The sequence below is a fragment of the Panthera pardus genome, unplaced genomic scaffold (genome assembly GCF_024362965.1).
Source record: "Panthera pardus isolate Hobbes unplaced genomic scaffold, ASM2436296v1 HiC_scaffold_17, whole genome shotgun sequence".
NCBI classification, from domain to species: domain Eukaryota; kingdom Metazoa; phylum Chordata; class Mammalia; order Carnivora; family Felidae; genus Panthera; species Panthera pardus.
The window spans coordinates 135,487,873-135,506,537 of NW_026526732.1; the positions used below are offsets into that span (position 1 = coordinate 135,487,873).

Genomic DNA, 18,665 nt, shown 5'->3' on the forward strand with positions numbered 1-18,665 from the left:
ATAAGTCCAATTGTTAGAAGAACTTTAGCAGAGGTACAGACAACAAGCGTTTGGAGCACAAGGAAGGCAATGCTTAATTCTGATTCAACCAGTAGATGGGTGGTAAGCATAGGTCCTCACGAGCTGGTGAGGGGGCAGTGGGTCTGGAGGTGAAGTTGAGACATTGCCCCGATGCTCATGCCAGATCCTAACTTCTGCTAGGCCCGTGGCCTCAAACTATATGGCTCATATCTAATGAAGTTTATAGTATGGCTTGACTACAAGGGATTGATAATGTCACCCCATGCTCCAGGTCCTCATCACAATTATGTGAACCCTACGGAGACGTAAGAGATGTACTTAACAGCATAGCCAATAGGACCTCCAGTTCACAAAGGGGCGGGGATAAGGAAATAGAATGATATCCTTATAACATTATAACATTTAAGGTCTCTTGGTGTGGACCTACTGAATCCCTTTGAACATTATTATCTACCAGACCCATTCCATAAACACAGAAGTGGGAAGACGTAGTACGAATTCATTGCCAGGGTAACAATACTTCCTATGTTGCCGGACAATAGAACACGATTAAAATCGTACTGAATTATAATCATAATTTTAAACCATAAAATCATAAGATTAAAATGTACTTCCTGCCAATTCTTTTTTCAGGGGCTATTCATTTTACTCTTTGGGTGCCTCTGGGATCAGAAGGTAAGCACAATCACAGTTTCGTGCTCCCAGAAAAGTCCAGTGTTTGTGGCATGTTGAACTTACCAGGGCTTCCTTTAAACAATTGCAGGTGCAGGAAGCCTTGCTGAAGAAGTTTTCACTGTCAAGATGGTCTTCACAGCACTCAAAGGCAAGTCCTTCCTTTGCAGGGACTTTGGCAAACCCTTCCCTCTCCACAGCCTGATTCACCATAGATCATTCCACTGCTTGTGCATCTCACCTGATTCTGCCTATTAAAGTCAGCCACGGAGCTTTCACTAAGATGCTGTCCCACATCTTTAAGTAGGGATCAGGTAGCACAGACAATACCAGCTGGAGGTCAAAAATCCAAGTTCAGTGAGAAACAAGAAGTTTTCTGGGGACATTGAAGACAATAGAGAACAGAATGTGAGGAATAACGCAGAGATTGTTGGTAGTTCGTTTTGGAAAATAACGATTGCGCTCAGGGTTGACTGTTTTCCCACGTCAGAAGACACTAAACCCTATAGAACAGTAAAACACATATTTGAAAGTTATTTTCCTAATTCTGGTGAGAGTCCGATGTTTCAAGGTGGCCCTCCTACTTGATTTGCTTGAACTTGAAACTCATGCTCTTTCAGGCTCACTTTCAAGCGGAATGAGAGATGCAGGCAGTGACCACTAGAGGGCAGCAAACAAACCATCAGAGAGAATCAAAAGAGGGCTTTGGTGGAGCGCCTGGGTGGCCCAGTCAGTTGAGCGTCAGGCTTTGGCTCGGGTCATGATCTGTCACAGTTTGTGAGTTCGAGCCCCGCGTCCGGCTCCGTGCTGACAGCGCGGAGCCTGGAGCCTGCTTCGGAGTCTGTGCCTCCCTCACTCTCCCCAACTCATGCTATACCTCTTTCTCTCTCAGGAATAAATAAACGTTAAAAAAAAAAAAAATTAAAAAAAAGAGGAATCAAAACAGGGCTTTGGTTTAACATTTGCTTGCTAATTGCCTTTTTTTCTTTTTCAGTCAACATCCCTCGGTTCATCTACACCAGTATTTTCTATGAGTTCTCCGATATCAAGAAGATTTAACAATTTGTTTGGTAAAACAGGTACGTAGTGACTTCTAGCTCATTCCCTGGGGTACTTAGTTTGGGTTGACTTGAGCAAATTTGCCCTGATGCGGACTCTCACACCCCTACTTTCCCATTTCATGGCGTTTACCATGAACAGCCTCATTTGGGCCGGAGGTTAAATACAGGAACTCGCTTCTATTTCCCAAACCACCAGCAGGTTGTAGAGAGAGCAACTGCCTTCAGCGGGCAACTGATAATAACTTAAAAAGGATAAGATTTGGAGAATCTAGACAAGCCTGTGGAGAGCTGTCAAAACTGTATCCACCACAAAAGTGGGAACTGTAAATTGCTAGCCTTGTCAAATGCGGAGTTCATTGCTATTCGCGTTAAATAAGAATAGGCAGGTCATGTTTATGGGTTAAGGTACGGCAAAAAAATATATTTAGAAAACTACTACAGGATCACATGCTGTGGATTTCTTTTCCCTTTTTTTTCTTTTTTTTGGGGGTGGGGGGAGTGTGGTTGTTTTACATGTGGGCATGTATAAAACCGTGCATGCATAGAGGAGGAATCACCCAAGTTAGCTATTCTATTAGAAACATGCACAGTTAAATTGCTACCTTGGAGGTATAAAATCAATAATGTGAATGACTTTAAGCAATGGGTCTCAGCTAGTCTGGCAAGTTGAAACCTCTGCCCGCTATGCCCCTACCCCCAGGAAAATAAGCACCAAAACTCCTTCCAGCTTCTTGAAACTGAACAGATCTCACAAATGCCGAATCTAGAAAAGCGTCATTATTCCAGACTAAGGCTCTTCCTATATAATCAATTGAGAATGCCTACCATTTGTTAAAACTCCGGAGGACTTGGTGTTTTTTTGCTTCGACCTGATGCGTTACTCATGAAACCGGAGGACCTTCACTTGCGATTTTGCAAGTCACCGATGGCACCTGGTGTGAAATTATCAAATCTTCAGGGTGTAGTACAACCACTGCACATGGCCAGCACTGTCGCTGGAACGTGTTGACTATTCGCGCTCGGGTTAAAACTCTGAGAAATGATTCTACCGAATCAGAATGACACAATATGCAAGGCCGATAAAATGTGCTCTTTGATTTTGAATCAGTCAGGTCAAAGGTGGAGTTGGGGCTCTGCTCCTGAGGTCCCAGGGCCTGAGATTTCCAGTCACTGCCATTCAATGACCCCTCGAAGGTCATTAACGCAGCGCCCTACTGGCCTACCTGAGGGTCCCGTAATCACTGTAACTTTGGTTTATGTTGTCAGCAGCCCCGCAGGGCCCCCCAGGCAGTGATGGAAACCTTGTTAGCAGTGGCAGCTCACCAGTCTGATGGTAGGGTGGGCACCGTGTCCCCTCCTTGCCCAACACCACTCTCACTCGTCCTGTGCTCAGTCCCCGCCTCCCGCTGACACCAGCCCCTGTGGTTGCTCCGTGGCTGCCCCCTCAGCTGCACTTTCATTAGCATCCCCTGACTTCTGCTTCTTTCCCAGTCCTGTCTTTTCTTCCCTTGTAATTTTCCCCTTTCTTTTCTTGTTCCCCTTCCCCACACCCAACCACCACCCTCACCTTTCAGCTCAGCCTCTGGCTCCCTCCCAAGTCACTCCCAAGACCTTCCCAAGTCACTCCAACCCCAGGGGGCCAGGGAGGTTCCCTCACACAGATGTCCCCAGGCCCGTGCATGTGGTGGCATGTGGAGGGCTGCCCAGAGTTCGTATCTCCCTGGCCTTTGTAGAAATCTGGCTGCTGGTTTGATGTGAAGCAGTTAGCGCTTGTCTCGTGGGCTGCCGCGCATGCTTGAGAACAACAGCTTTGTTCTCTGGCACTTCTGGGTCCTGGGAGGAGGGCAGGCATGGGTGTGTTTCCAGGCATGGCCGAGCTTCCCTGGCTCTCGGGCTAGAACTCCCCTTGGGCCATTAGGAGGGGCTCACACCTCAGTGATCAGGAAGTCTTGTCCTTAAGGCCGAGCTGCTGCTCTGTTTTTCAGGCACGTACAATGTCTCCACCCCAGAAACAACCAGCTCATCCCTGGAAAATACATCCAGTGCTTACTCGTTGCTCAACTAACAACAGGAAAATCCACCCATACGACTTCTTAAAGGACAGTGGATGCGCTCTGAAAAAAGTCCTTCCAAAGCCACGGGTAAACTGTTTTCTCCACAGGCTTCCTGGAGCGGATGCTGAAGAGACTGTTTCATTAGGGGAAGAAGCTTTCTTTCATAAGGACGGACTCAAAGTCATTGTTAAGTTTATTTGCTGCCCCACCCCCACCTCTTGTGTGATACTAAATGTGTATAGTATTTAAGTGAAACTCAAGTCCCCCAAGGCCCAATTTCCCTGTCTGTATTGTAAAATAGAATTTCAAAGAGGCATTGTTCCTTTTCACACGTTGGACACAAAAATAAGCTTTCCTAGGTACAAGGCTAATACCTAGGAACTACTTCAGTGAATTCTAAGAAGGAAGGAAGGAAGGAAGGAAACAGGAAAAAAGAAAAAGATAGAGAAAAACGTTAAAAACTGCATTACTTGTTAATTACATGTTAATGTAATTATTCAGACACTGCCACATGGAGAATACAAAAATGGCTCAAAACGGAAACTGAAATAAGCCAGGGGGAAAGTCTGGTACCTTCCTGGTATTTTCTTAGCTACGAGAGAGGGACAGAGAGAGAGAGAAAAAAAAAAAAAAAAGGACAGTGGGAAAAGACAGGGAGGAAATTGTAACATGAAGATGCTTTCAAGTGGATAATAATATTTATAAGAAATGCATGGAAGGAGATGTAATTCTCCTGATGCTAAACACACACACAGATGCTATTAGTTCGTGCTAAGGTTTGAGCTCAGTGGACCGAGTAGGCAGAGGAAGCGTGATTGAGGCTCTTTATTAGATCCCAGCAGACCCAACGGCTAATTGCATCTTCTAAAGTTTATCGGGAAAAGCCTTACATGTTGGTTTATTCCACTTTTTTGAAGGCCAAAAGTATATTTTTTTATATCCATCACTTGCCAAATGTGATATAATGTGATATAAGTGTGATATATTGCACTGAAAACAGATCCCACCTGTCATATACTGTATTTAACAGCTTTAACCAGGTACTTCTCTGGGCACAATAGAATAGATTTTAATAATCGTATGGCACGGTTTATTGTTCCTGTTGTTGCTACCGTGGATTTCGTGGCCCTTGGTGTGTTGTATAGCTCCCTATGCATTAGCTCTTTCAGTGCTTGAGTTCCGAGACCAATATATGTTAAGAGTTTTGCATTGTCTAACTTGTGTTTATTCCAACCACTTGGCAATCTTCTGGAAAGAAATTTTACAGCTGGCTCAGTCTACGCTCCTAATGACCCTTTACCTCAATGAGCAGATGGTGGAGGTTTGCACCCAAGGAGGTGATTGTTTATGAATTAGGTGCAGGTGTGTGTGTTTCTCGTGCTGTGTGCATTTCATAAAAATACAACTGTTATTCAAATCGCATCCATATTAAAGTCGGCTATAGCCACAGCAACCATACGTTCCAAAGTGAAGTCTGATCGCAGAGAGAGAGCAAAACACAATAAACACGTGAGGCTCCTCGGGAAATGTGGGCTGCGTGGTCTTCCTAAGGGCTGAGAACCAAAACAGGCCTCACCATCAGGAAGGTAGGAACCAAGAGGCTGTGACACAGAAACCGTTTATTTACTGAGTTCCGAAAGGAACTCAAGGGTTGCAAGGGTTTCTTTTTAATATTTTAACTCTTTGACATCCCTTCTTTTTATTTGTAGTTTAAAACTCTTACTTCTGCCTCTCTGTTCTTCATGGGGAGAAGGAGGTGGGACAGATAGAAGTCCCAATCACGTTTCAAGTAAATGAGCTCTTCATTTCTACGTGTTCCCAAATGGTGTAGACCTCTACTCCCATGCTTGCCTGGAAATGGTCACAAAGGAAATGATTCAGCTATACAATTCTCCAGGAATGGTCACCTCTGGGCAGAGCTCAGTCCTGAGGAGACAGAGCCGGAGGCTAGGCTCCAGGATGGATGGAAGGAGAATTAGAGATCGTAATGGCTTTGCCGGGGCTGTTTCCTGTAGTAATGGCAGGGATGATCGAGGTTTGGTTATATAGTACAACATGTGAGCATGGCCATCGTGACATGATCAGCCAAGGAAAGCATAGCACTCAGGGGGCGTTCAAAAACACAACGGGACAAGAAACATAGAACTTCCCCCCATGTCAGCAGGGATAACCTTGGGAATCATTGTGTTCATGGGGGAGATCCTCCAAAATGGCAGGAACCTTTGCAGAGTTCCATAGGATGTGGCTTTGGCCCTTTGCCCACATGCATTCACTGGAGCACGTTCCCTTACGCCCAACACACACACGTGTGTGTGCGTGCACTTTCCACCTTTCAAGCCACAATACCAGATCCAAATTCCAGAAAGCCTACGAAAAATAAAAAAAAAAATTAGAGCGATACTTGCTGGTTTTCTGCCCAACTGCAAGATACATAGTTCAACCGCTGCGGTTTGCCAAGATTATCCTAAAATAAACAATAGAATTCAAAATTGTAAGAGAGAGCAGCCCACGAATCTGGAAGGCCTATGGAAGCGGGAGCCCCGCCAGGCCCTGCGTTCACTAGTTTTCAGTCAGCAAGGATTGCAAGGGTTTGGCAGCAGATTTCTGAGGACGAGGGAGAAGGAATGTTGGCTCTGATGGGGCAAAGTGGGATGTGTGGTCCACTCAGCTCCCATAGTGTCTAGTGTTTGCCATGTTCCTGACCTCCCTCAGTGGGTAAAGTTCCATGGGCCAGGACTTGCTTGCATTAAGGGCCTTCTGGTAAGTCAGTTTCTTGCAAAGGGATCTGTGCTAATACTTCAGAGGTTCTGAGGTCAGAGCAGTCACAAATAGCAATTATTTGTGAATAATTCGGGCACCTGGGTGGCTCAGTTGGTTAAGCGTCTAACGCAGGTCATGATCTCACGATGTGTGAGATCGAGCCCTGCTGACAGTGCAAAGCCTGCTTGGGATTCTCTCTCCCCTTCTCTCTTTGCCTCTCTCTCTCTTCCTCCCTCTCAAAATGAATAAATAAATTTGAAAAAAAAAAGGCAAATGAGAAATTAAAATAAACTATGGAAATATTCTCTGGGAATATTGGTAACACATCACGTCTTGAATGACCCATGTGGCTACTCTCCTCTCCCCCTCCCCGCCCCGCCCATCTCTTATATATGGACAAAGAGGTAAATAAACATCCATGGGGTTTTCAGGATAGAAGTTGCTAAGAAACTGAGAAACGCTGGGAAGTGGGACACCTGGGTGGCCTGGTCGGTTAAGGGCCTGACTCTTGATTTTGGGCTCAGGTCGTGATCTCACAGTTTGTGAGATCGAGCCCCATGTCGGGCTCTGTGCTGACAGTGCGGAGTCTGCTTGGGATGCTCTCCCTCCCTCTCCCCTGTGCATGCCTGCTTTCCCTTTCTAAATAAATAATGAATGAATGAATGAATGAATTTTAAAAAAAGAAACACTGGCAAGTGATAGCGTTTTATGGTTTGTGTAGAGAACGGCAGAGAGATCAGGGTTGGAAGGCTAAAAAAAAAAAAAGTGACGTGGAGAGGAGGAAGCCGACAGTGACCAGTAAGAGCAGAAGCAGGGGAGGGAGTTATTCTGAGGTGGTGAGAGGAAAGGAAAGTCACAACCGATTTTGAGGAGACCAAAAGGAAGCAAGTCTAGTCACAGAAATCCCGTGTAGGCGAAATGCATTTTATTTGTGGCGTGGGAAGTTGATGTCAAAGGGCACTCTGCATCCCAAAGAGCATCGGTGACACAGGCCAGGGTCACCTGAGTGTCCCTGAGTGTCCAAAATAAAGGAGGGGCTTATGGTGGAGATTTATCTTCCTTGTGTTAATGTTTAAAAGGCCATGGAAATCGTGTTTCATCATTTGAAAACCGTTAGCTCTGAAACGAGATTCTATAGGCTTCTAATATTATGACTGGGGATATTAAATCGGGTCACAATAGTGTGTCGGCAAACTCTATGTGGGCTTTCCATGCTTGTAACAGGAAAATACCCAGCGAGGTCTCCTGGAACTCTCTTTATACAGATTGTCTGCTCTTTCGCAGTAGGTCAGTGCTGCGGTCTCAGGCTCCCCCACCGGAAATCCAACCAGAATTTAACTCCATTCTCCAGGCTTGGGGTGGGGGGCTCCCAGAAGCTCCCAGCAGAGCTCCATTGGCTGACAGCACGGACGTCTCCCATCACACCAGCCATACCCCGATGCAGCGTGTGAATCCTGGAGGCTTACGGAAGGCTTAAACACGGGACCTTGAAGTAAAGCTCTCAGCACCCAACTAAACAAATATCTATTCTAACAGTTGTGTGTGGCTTGGTTGGAATTTTCACCGACAGCTGAAAACAGCGTCCCATGAGTTCTGTTAGCAACAGGTATTTCTGCAACATGGGCCCATATGCCCTGTATTAATATTCTATTGGGGTGTAACATGTTACCGTAAACTTAGAGGCTTAAAACAGCACTCGCCTTGTTATCGCATGGTTTCTGTGGGTCAGGAGTCTGGGCACGGCTTAACTAGGTCCTCTGTTCAGGGTCTTCCCAGGCTGACCTCAAGCTGTCAGCCGGGGCTGTGGATTCATCTGAACGTTGGGCTTCTCCTCCAAGTTCATCGGTTGTTCGGTGGAATTCGTTCTTTACAGTTATAGGATTGAGGCCTTCGGCATCTAGAGGTGTCCTGCCATTCCCTGCCGTATGGCCTTCTCCACAACATGGTCGTTTGCTTCTGTAAAGTCAGCAGGAGGACTTCTGTACTGCTTCGAATCTCCCTGGCTCCTTCAGTTTCTGATCCTAGACCCTCTTTTAAAGGACTCACCTGATTAGGTCAGGCCCACCCGCGATAATCACCCTCGTGATTAATTCAAAGTCAGGTGACTAGGGGCCTTGATTACCTCTGCAAAATCCCTTCACCTTTGCCACATAATGGAATCTAGTCGTGGGAGTGATATCATATTTACAGGTCCTGATCAGTTAATGGGGGAGTATCACACGAGATATTTCATCAGATTGTTTAAACAAGCAAACAACATTAAGGACCCAACACTACTCCGTAGATTCTCTCTGAGGCATTAGCTGTGGATATGTGACCTGAAAATGTTTCTTTATCCATATCAGTAATCACACTTTACAGGGTCTCTCTGGCAGTGTCAGTAATAAAGCTCTTGTGACTCAAGTATTTCAATGTCGGGGCACCTGGGTGGCTCAGTCAATTGGGCATCTGACTTCGGCTCGGGTCACGGTCTCACAGTTCGTGGGTTCGAGCCCCACGTCGGGTTCTGTGCTGACAGTTCAGAGCCTGGAGCCTGCTTCAGATTCTGTGTCTCCCTCTCTCTCTGCCCCTCCCCTACTCATTCTCTCTCTCTCAAAAATCAACATAAAAAAAATTTTTAAAAATTAAAATAAAGCCAAAGTGCTCCTCCTGTGCTGGGCACTTTGTCGTCCTTCAAGGCTCCCCGTGCAGTGATGACACTGGGAGCCTGTCGTTCACATCCAGGACTGGGAACATCTCGTCCTCCATAAACCCCCAGATCTCTCATAGGCTCTTACGGGTCACAGCAACTTGTCTGGAGTTTCCTGCTCTTTTGCACCGAGTTTTTTCCTTTGTAAGAAAACGCATACATCTTTCAGAAGGAAGATTGTTTATTTTTGTGTTTTGAAGATTTCCCCCCGCCCCAGCTTTACGACGTTTATACTTTCTTCATATAAACAGGAAGAAAAGCAGGCTTTCTATGAACACTTTATGTGAACATGAACGCAGCTTCCTTTGAACTATTCGGTAACACCTTGTACGCTGCGTTGTCTAGAGGAACTAGAATGTGAGAATTTTGAACTTTTAGCGGCCCAGTTACAAAAAGGGGACTAGGTAAAATTAATTGCGATAATGCTTTTATGTTACTGAGTATATCCCAAACGCTGTCGTTTCCAGATGTCATTGATGTAAATGTGTTAATGAGACATTTTACATTCCTTTCTCTCTTTTTTGTACTAAGTGTTGAAATGCCAGTGTGATCTCACACTAACCAAATGGCTCAGCCATATTTCAAGTGTTCAACAGCCACCCGTCTCTAGAGGCTACTTCATTGGACAACGCAGCTTTAGAGCATAAACCAGAGACAAAGGCTTTCTGCTATTCTGCCTTGTGTATGCCGACAGGAAGGCAGCAGCATGAATTTAAAGAAAACCTGCACCACACCACCCGTGCTGGTCTGTGCAGAGACCCTGCACACATTGGGGCAGGGGGGAGGGGGCAGAGCTCCATAAGGCCCCAAACACCTCTCTTCCCTATCACCCCCGCCCCTCCAAGTTGGCCTGAAAGCCACACCCTTCAAAACTCCCCTCCGAGACTTGTGACAAGCATGGGGCATTTGCCTCCGAAAATCACAGCTCTGGGGTGCCTGGGCGGCTCAGGCGGTTAAGTGCCCGACTCCTGATTTCTGCTCCGGTCATGATCTCATGGTTCATGAGCTCAAACCCTGGATCAGGCTCCACACTGACAGCTTGGAGGCTGCTTGGGATTCTCTCTCTCTCTCTCTCTCTCTCCCTCTCTCTCTGCCCTTCCCCACTCCTGTCTCTCCAAATAAATAAATAAACTAAAAAAAAAAAAAACAAATCACAGTTACACCTCTTCCTTAGGAAGGAAGAAATGTCTGGAACCTCCATCAGCCTTCTTTCTTGGGGAAGGAGCTTGCCGTCTCGTCAGTATGGTGTAGCAGAAAGAACACGGCTCCTAGAACAGAAACACACGATTCCTCGCTCACCTGAGCCTCCCCTAAACCTCTCTGGTCTTTGGTTCGCTCACCTAAAACCTGGAGATCATTCTAATTACCTCCCAAGGCTGTGGTCAGGCTTACAAAGCACCGTTTACATAAAAACAGATTTTGTAAGCCTGTCAAGCATTCAAACAAAAGATTACTCCCAATATCTCTTTGAAAGGCAGATAGAGGCTGCCCACAGACAGCTGTAAGGAAGGGCATTAAGTTCTGGTGATTCTAATGGGGTTCCAGGGGCATTCTAAGCCCTGGTCATCTAGGGGGTTATCAGGAGGACCCTGGATCAGGAAGGTTAGGTCACAGTTCGTGAGGTACCTATGAGGAAATGAGTCCTGAACAACTTACTGGCTCCAAAGATCCCCTGCAAGCTAATCCTGTACGTAACAAGATGACTTTTCCTACGAGGGACCAAAGCACATATGTGGACATACCTCCACATAGACCGTCCACACTTCCCGGAAGAGTCCGGCCCTCTTCCTTGCCTCAGAATCTGGGTCACAGGTCAGGACTCAGTCCCTAGCACACACAGCGCAGAAGGCGGGTATGGGCCATCCACTGTCCCACGGTACAGGGAAGATCGCCGGAGGCCCAGGCCTGTCCCACCACCCCAGGGGCCTTCAGAACTCTGAGGACCGGGCTCCCCTGTGGATCAACCTCCCCCTGCAACTCCTTCTGGGCCCTTGAGCCGGGGCCTGAAGACCGGATGGTCCAGGAGGATGAAAGTTTGGGGAAGCAGGAAAGCTTTTTAAGTGTGATTAGTGGGTTCCCAGGGAAGGCCTGCTTTGAGTAACGCTTTCCAGCATCAAATGGGTCCATGCGGCAGACCTCCAGGTGCCTCTTTCCTCCAGGCCAGCCAGCAGCAGCAGCAAAATCCAAATACAGCCTGACCCCCGGGGGGAGGCTCCTATCGAATGACCCCTCGGGGCTGCAGATGCCCAGCAGTGGACTTTGAGAGAGTGGAACTGGCCCCCTGGGCCATGCCTGTGATGCATCCGCCCTTTCTCTCTGGTCCCCCTCAGCGATTCTGAAGGAGTGGGGCAGCGAGAAAGCACCCGATTGCTTCCCATTTACCAACCTCAAGGGTTAGGGTTCTATCCACTCACCCACCGCCTCCCCAGCAGCCCCACCCCATCTCTCCTTATGTCCAGTACAGACAGATACCTAAGTTTATCTTCTAGCACCTTCTCCAGACACCAATTTCCCGTGTGTGTGTGCCGGGAGGGGGGGCGGGGGGGGAGGGGCGTGGTCCCCCACAACGTAGCTACCGTCATCTTTGCTGCTTTCTAAGTGATTTTCTAGCTACCCATTCTTAACCTCTGACCTTTAAACTCTGGGATGAAGACTTGCAAGGGCGGGGCGCCTGGCTGCCTCAGTCGGTTGTGGGGGTTAAGGGTCCGACCGACCGTTGATTTCCGCTCAGGTCATGATGTCCGGGTTTGTGAATTCGAGCCCTGCACGTGGAGCGCTGCCAGTGTGGAGCCTGCTTGGGGTTCTCTCTCTCTCTTTCTCCCTGCTCCTTTGCCGTTCGCTCTCTTTCTGTCTCTCAAAAATAAATAAATAAACTTTATGGGGCACCTGGGTGGCTCAGTGGGTTAAAGCATCCGACCCCAGCTCGGGTCACGATCTTACAGTTGGTGGGCTGGAGCCTGACTTCAGGCTCTGTGCTGAGCTCAGAGCCTGGAGCCTGCTTCGGATTCTGTGTCTCCCTCTCTCTGCCCCTCTTTCTCCCTCTCTCTCTCTCTTTCTCTCTCAAAATGAATAAACATTTAAAAAAATTAAAATAAGTAAATAAATTTTATATTAAAAGAGAGAGTTGCAAGGTCACCAGGGCCCCCTCTGCACAAATGGGCGATGGGGTAGGGGAGAGGCGAGACGGATCATGCCCCAGGGTTTCATTCTTTAATGCAGAGCCAAGTCCCAGGGAGGCAGGCCGACGACTGTTACAAACCACACATAACACACCCAGGAGCCCAGGAAAAAAAAAAAAAAAAAAAAAAAAAGACGCTTTTTCTCAGCACGAAAAGCAACAGGAACTGATGGGGCAAGTCACGGGAAGACGGTCCGGTCCTGGCAGCTCACTTCCTCCGTTGAACAGCACCTCCAAGAGAGTCGCGGGCCCCGCCTTCTGGCACAATTTCCATTTTGTGCCATCCCGTGTCTTCCTCCTCCATCCTGCCAATCAGCCTCCACACCCCCCGGTTGTGGTGGAAAGAGGTGTTCGATTTTGCTTTCCCGAGGAGGAATGTTTTTCTGGAACAGTGAGCGGTTCCCAGGCCCAGGCCCGGAGGCGCTCTCCCGCAGCTGTCTGTCCGAGTCAAAGCGAACCGACAGGAATCTCCAGCTGGGCTCCGCAGTTGACAGACAGCTGGCCTCCTGCTCCGGGGTTTCCTCGTGGGGCCCGCAGGCTTCTGCTGAGGCTCGATCGCCACCTTGTGGTCCTCGGAGGGGGCGCCGCCTTACTGACCGAATCTTCTGTACCCAAGCAAAGGCAAAGCCAAAGCCAAAAGGCAAGCCCAGAAATCACCTGGCTTCCCCTTTCAGACAGCAATCTGTCTGGAAGGTAGTTTGAGGAAGACAGACGGATGCCTTCCGTTTTTTACAGGGCCTTCACGCTGTTCCCACAAATACACCTTCAAAAGGATGAACTAGGGTAGACCTGATTCCCTATTCTACTCCATCCATGGGAAATTACTGCCAAGCTGGGTTTTCATTTTCCACCCACGCTGGACCCACAGCTGTCCCAGGGCTCTCTGACACGCAGCCCACTGCTGAGGCCAGCTGGTGAGTTTTGGTCTAGTTTCTGGACACTCATTCAAGAGGAGGCTGCTGGCTTGGCCAACCAGAGTGTGATCCAAGAAAACCCAGAAGAAGTAAACAGTACCAATTGCTACGAAGGCTAATCCTTGGCACAAAGGAACATGCTGACCCGGCCTTGTGTAAGGGGGCAGGCAACTTCTGAACATGGGACAATGTCATATGCTTTGGGATGTTGCTTACACAGCCCCCACCCCAACCCCCTTCCAGAATAACTCTGCCACCTTCTCCCTTATGGGACATCCTTCTAACCGAAAACCACATCTCAAGGAGAGACGAGGCTTACCGTGCAAAAACCTCTGGGAGAGAAGTACACAGCAAATGAAATAAAATTTACCCTCCAATGCAACTGGCTGATAAGTATCTAACTATGCCAATATTTATTGAGTTCTCAGCACATGTTTGGTGCCCGTCCTGAGCTTTTAATGCATATAATCTCATTTAAGCCTTACAGCAACCCTGGGTTGAGTAGACGTTCTTTTTATTCTGCAGATGAATGAACTAAGTACAGGGAAGTTAATAACGCCCAAGGTCACACAGCTCAAGAATGGTGGAGCCAGGCACTGAATGCAGAGGGTCTGACCTGGAATATGTGCACTTGGCCACCTCTCTCTGTTGCTTCTTCATGCAACCCGATGCATGTACAGTCCAATAGCAGGGAGACTTCCGGGTACACAAAATGGGAGAGAGAGAGAGAGCAGTAGTGATGGAAAGCTTGGAGAACGGAAGGCGTCTCCAACCTTAATCTTACCTTATGATTTCACCCAGAGCCAGCCCAGGACACAATGATCAGTGTTCTGGCAGACTTGGGAGTTGGTCCACTTCCTTCTTTGGTCTCTGATGGAGCATAAAAGGATTCCCACCGTGTTGCTTTCTTGAAAGCAGATCTCACATTAGCCATCTAGTTGACTTCCCAAATGGAGCAGCCATTTCAATCTTGGGCTTCATGCAGACGAACTTCCATGAGGTTCCTGTCACCAGCGATGCTGTTTTACTCTTGCCAGAGATCCATCGAGCACTTTCGGAGTGTTGGGTGCCATTTAAACACACAGAAGAAAAGTAGAATTTCTCAGAAATGAAGTATGTTTCTAAGGTGGTGTTTAAATTTTTTTAATGTTTATTTATTTTTGAGAAGGGGGCACAGGGAGAGGGAGACACAGAATCCAAAGCAGGCTCCAGGCTCTGAGCTGTCAACACAGAGCCCGACGCGGGGCTTGAACTCACGAACCACGCGATCATGACCTGAGCTGAAGTCTGACGCCTAACGGACTGAGCCACCCAGGTACTTCAAGGTGGCGTTTAAACACAAGTGAAGAATTGAGACATTCGTCCGAATAAACTTGGCTACGTCGTGATTTCCCCTGTGATATGCAGACTGAAGCAGCTGCTGATTTGCTAAGTGAATTATTTGGATTCTCCGATTCATTTGTGAGAGCACTGGGCTGTCTTCAGGGCTGATTGACAGCCAGTTTAGGGAATAGAGAGTGGTGATCCCATGCTTCCACTCTGCTTTTACTCTCTTGACCAGACAGAAATCTTTAAATGTTCCTGATGATTTCCACTGAGCTGTGGAATCACACTTGGTTATAACTGTCCTAAATTTGTCTAGGCCCAAGGGAATCTGTGCCCAACACAAAGCCATGTCTCAATCCATTCTGGGACTGCAGAACCAGCCCTTGGCCAAATTGTGAAAGGTGGAGAAAGATGGGTTTTGTCTTCACTGTCTTCTCCCATCTTACTTTTAGCTGTGTCTCTTACAAACTCTAATACGCATGTACACACACACACACACATACACACACACACACACACACACACACATCACCCCTCCCCAAACTACTGGTCTTATTAAGTTTCCCTGGTAGCCTAAAGGGGACAATACCTTCTGCTATTAAAGGGATCTTTGACCCAACGAAAGCACTCATTCTCTCTAGAATCGGCCCACTTTACTCATGTATCTGAATGGAACCTCAGGATCCCTAGGTTTCCCCCAAGCCGTAAAAAGGATGACATAATTCATCAGAAAGGAGGACCTGAAGAAGAGGTGTTAGATTGTAATTTGCCTGCATGCAGGGCTGCATCGATATCGTATTACACAGGATACAGTATTCGGGTCACCTGTGATCCACAGCTGGAGGGGGTGAGACGCTTGTCAAAGTACTCTGCAACGTTACCATGGTAGTTAGCCTTGAAGGGCCCTAACCAAAAGACTGTACTGCAGAAATACATATGGTAAAACCTTTTCTCTTTTTAAATTTTTTTAATGTTTATTTATTTTTGAGAGAGAGAGAGACAGAGCACGAGCAGGGGAGGGGGGCAGAGAGAGGGAGACACAGAATCGGAAGCAGGCTCCAGGCTCTGAGCCATCAACACAGAGCCCGACGTGGGGCTCAAACACAAAAACTGCGAGATCATGCCCTGAGCCAAAGTCGGATGTTCAACCGACTGAGCCACCCAGGCGCCCCTCTATGGCAAAAACTTTTGAATATTGCTATCTCAAACCACACCAGAGGGTTTTCCTTAGTATAAAGGATAAACTCGTCTTTGCATCAGTAAAATGGAATTATCAAACAGTTATAGGTACAAAACTCTGGCAGGCCCACTGAACTAAATGTGGAGTAGAATCTCGGATTACAACTATATTTGGTTCTGATTTTCCTCACTTGAGGGAATATTCCATTGGCTGATCCAGTTAGATCCGTGGTTCTCCACCAGGATGATTTTAGCCCCCATGGGACATTGGGCAACATCTAGACACATTTTCAGTCTTTGTAACCGGGAAGGTGGTGCATCGATGTCTAGTGAGCAGAGGCTAGGACACGGCTGACATCCTACAATGCACGGAACAGCCCCCAGCAAAGAATATCTAGTTTAAAATGTCAGTAGTGCCCAGTGAGAGATCGTGAGCTGGACGATTCTGTTCCTGGCCTTCAAATTATTTGGTTGCACGTACCTAGAATGAACCTTTAATCTAAGATGCTCGTTGGAGAGCAACTTCACAGAGCAGACACTTCACTACATTTACAAAACAAGTTAGATGACCTTTGTGGGGCTTGATGGATGACAAATATGTTAATGTGTGACAGAATTTAGAATCTTGTTTCGTTGTAACATTTGAAGTAAAGGCATATAGGTCCTGAGCACTTCTCCCACCCACATGCTCCAGATATAACTAAAGAACTTGACATTGGTGGATGGCCAGATCGGCCCAGGCCACTTCACAGAAGGAAATGAGCCAGTTGGGGGAAGGGGAAAGGACCAGGGATGGGAGAAGCAGGGGAAGCACGAGACATTTTCAGATGTTCAAACTACTCTGCCTCCTTCCCCCTAAGACCAAGGAACCAAGCACCCAGATACAGAGAATTTCCTGCCTTCTCACACTGCCCGTCTAAATCGCATCCTGCCCAGAGGTGATGAAATGTGCATTTCTCTCGCCTGTCACGAATGCCTATTTTTTCCATCACCACCCCAACACCTCAGAAGAATAAGATATCTTCCAACCCTCCTGGAATGATTGAAAACTTCAGGCTCAAAGAAAAGCTAAATGCCGTGTCCAGTCCATGAGGTACTCAATTCTTAACCGATAGAAATGACCATCAATCATCAATGGAGATGCACCTATATAGTAGGTATGTTTCTGGTTATGAGAACCTACAGAGACATATCAAAATATTTGACCCTCACTCTGGTACCTTCTTACCGTTGTTTTGACGAGCAGATTATTTTTAAATGTTTATTTATTTATTTTTGAGAGACAGCCATAGAGAGAGTGTGAGTGGGTAAGGGGAGAGAGAGAGAGAGGGAGGCAGGATCCCAAGCAGGCTCCCCTCTGTCAGCACAGAGCCCAGTGTAGGGCTCAAACCCACCAAAGGTGAGATCGTGACCTGAGCCGAAATAAAGAGTAGGACGCTTAACCTCCTGCGCCACCCAGGTGCCCCGCGGAGCTCCCTTCTGAGGTGAGACACTGGGAGGTTGTGGGGGGAACGACCTCCAGGCCTAGCTGGAAAGGCAGTGTGGGTTCGTAGGCTGCAAAGCCCCTAGGGAAGAAGCTGTTTATTTTCAATATGGTTTTTGGAGATAGAAGTCTAGGCTGGTGGCTGGATACGGTCTCATCTGGTCTGAAAACTAAAAGGTAACATCTGCACGCATTCAACTCTAAAATACGTTCTGACCCATGATCCCACTTTATTACTCTGCACCCCGGGATGTGTTAGAGTGGGGTGAGAGGAGGTGGTCCACTATTACTTCCGTTTGACAAATGAGGAAACTAAGACCCAGAGCTTACGTGACTTTACTAAAACTGCACGGCTGGTTAGATGTGTCTAAGGTATCTGACGTCCGGACCCGTTTTCCATCAGAGCCGCGGTTCCGAGTGCCGTCCAGGGACCAGTAACAGTAATGTCACCTGGGAATGTGCTAGAAGTGCAGATTCTTAGACCCACCTTTGACTTACTGAGTCAGAAACTCTGGCAGTGGTGCCCTCGATCTGTGCTTTGACCAGGTCCCCGGGGACACCGACGCACTCAGACTGGAGAGTCAGTTCCCAAGAGGTGCTGTTTGCACCTGCTACGTACTCTCCCCACACCTTTCTATTCAAGGGATTCTTCTTAACCCATCATGTTTGTTTACAGAATGGCCATAAAGTGTGTACTTAGGAAGTTGGTACCCTAACTTCTGGACCACTCAGGCTCCTTGATGTATTTTCCTTTATTAAACATCCAGAGCCAGCCCTCTGTGGTGTCTGTGCCAACTGGGGATGGGAATCTCAGCTTTCCTTTGGCTTGACCTATCTTGTAACTTTCTTGCACCAGACAGTTTTATCTCCTTAGGAACTGCAGAAAGAAAGGGCGTCTAAAAATACTTCTTTAAAACTTTCTTGGGGTGCCAGAGTGGTCCACTCAGTTAAGCGTCCAACTTCGGCTCAAGTTATGATCTCGTGGTTTGTGAGTTCAAGCCCCACGTCAGGCTCTGTGCTGACAGCTTGGAGCCTGGAGCCTGCTTTGGATTCTGTGTCTCCCTCTCTCTCTGCCCCTCCCTGTTCACTCAGCCTCTCTCTCTCCCTCTCAGTCTCTAAAATAAATAAACATTAAAAAAATTTTAACTTTCTTCTACCAGATGCCTTCTGTTTGTTAATATAGTAATTTTATACATGAACAGTATATAAAATATACTTTAAACTTAAACAAATCTGAGGGAGCTTTGGACAACCCTCCCTCTCCACACACACACACACACACACACATACACACACAAATTTACATGCAATGCTGGACACACAGAAGG

At 47.3% G+C, this 18,665-nt stretch overlaps 1 protein-coding gene across 6 annotated transcripts in view; it reads left to right on the plus strand.

Annotated features, from left to right (window-relative positions):
- The window catches only part of ADGRF5 (adhesion G protein-coupled receptor F5), a 98,416-nt gene extending 93,396 nt beyond the window's left edge, over positions 1–5,020 (plus strand). For 5 of the 6 annotated variants that reach the window (XM_019457348.2, XM_019457347.2, XM_019457350.2 and 2 more), the window contains 4 exons: positions 655–696; positions 785–844; positions 1,688–1,772; positions 3,740–5,020. In XM_019457348.2, coding sequence (XP_019312893.2) covers positions 655–696; positions 785–844; positions 1,688–1,772; positions 3,740–3,819 — 267 coding nt within the window. In that variant the 3' untranslated portion in view covers positions 3,820–5,020. Of the gene's footprint in view, positions 1–654; positions 697–784; positions 845–1,687; positions 1,773–3,023; positions 3,088–3,739 lie in introns of all 6 variants that reach the window. The other variant, XM_019457351.2, reaches the window with a different exon arrangement.
- Positions 5,021–18,665: the final 13,645 nt, after the last annotated feature.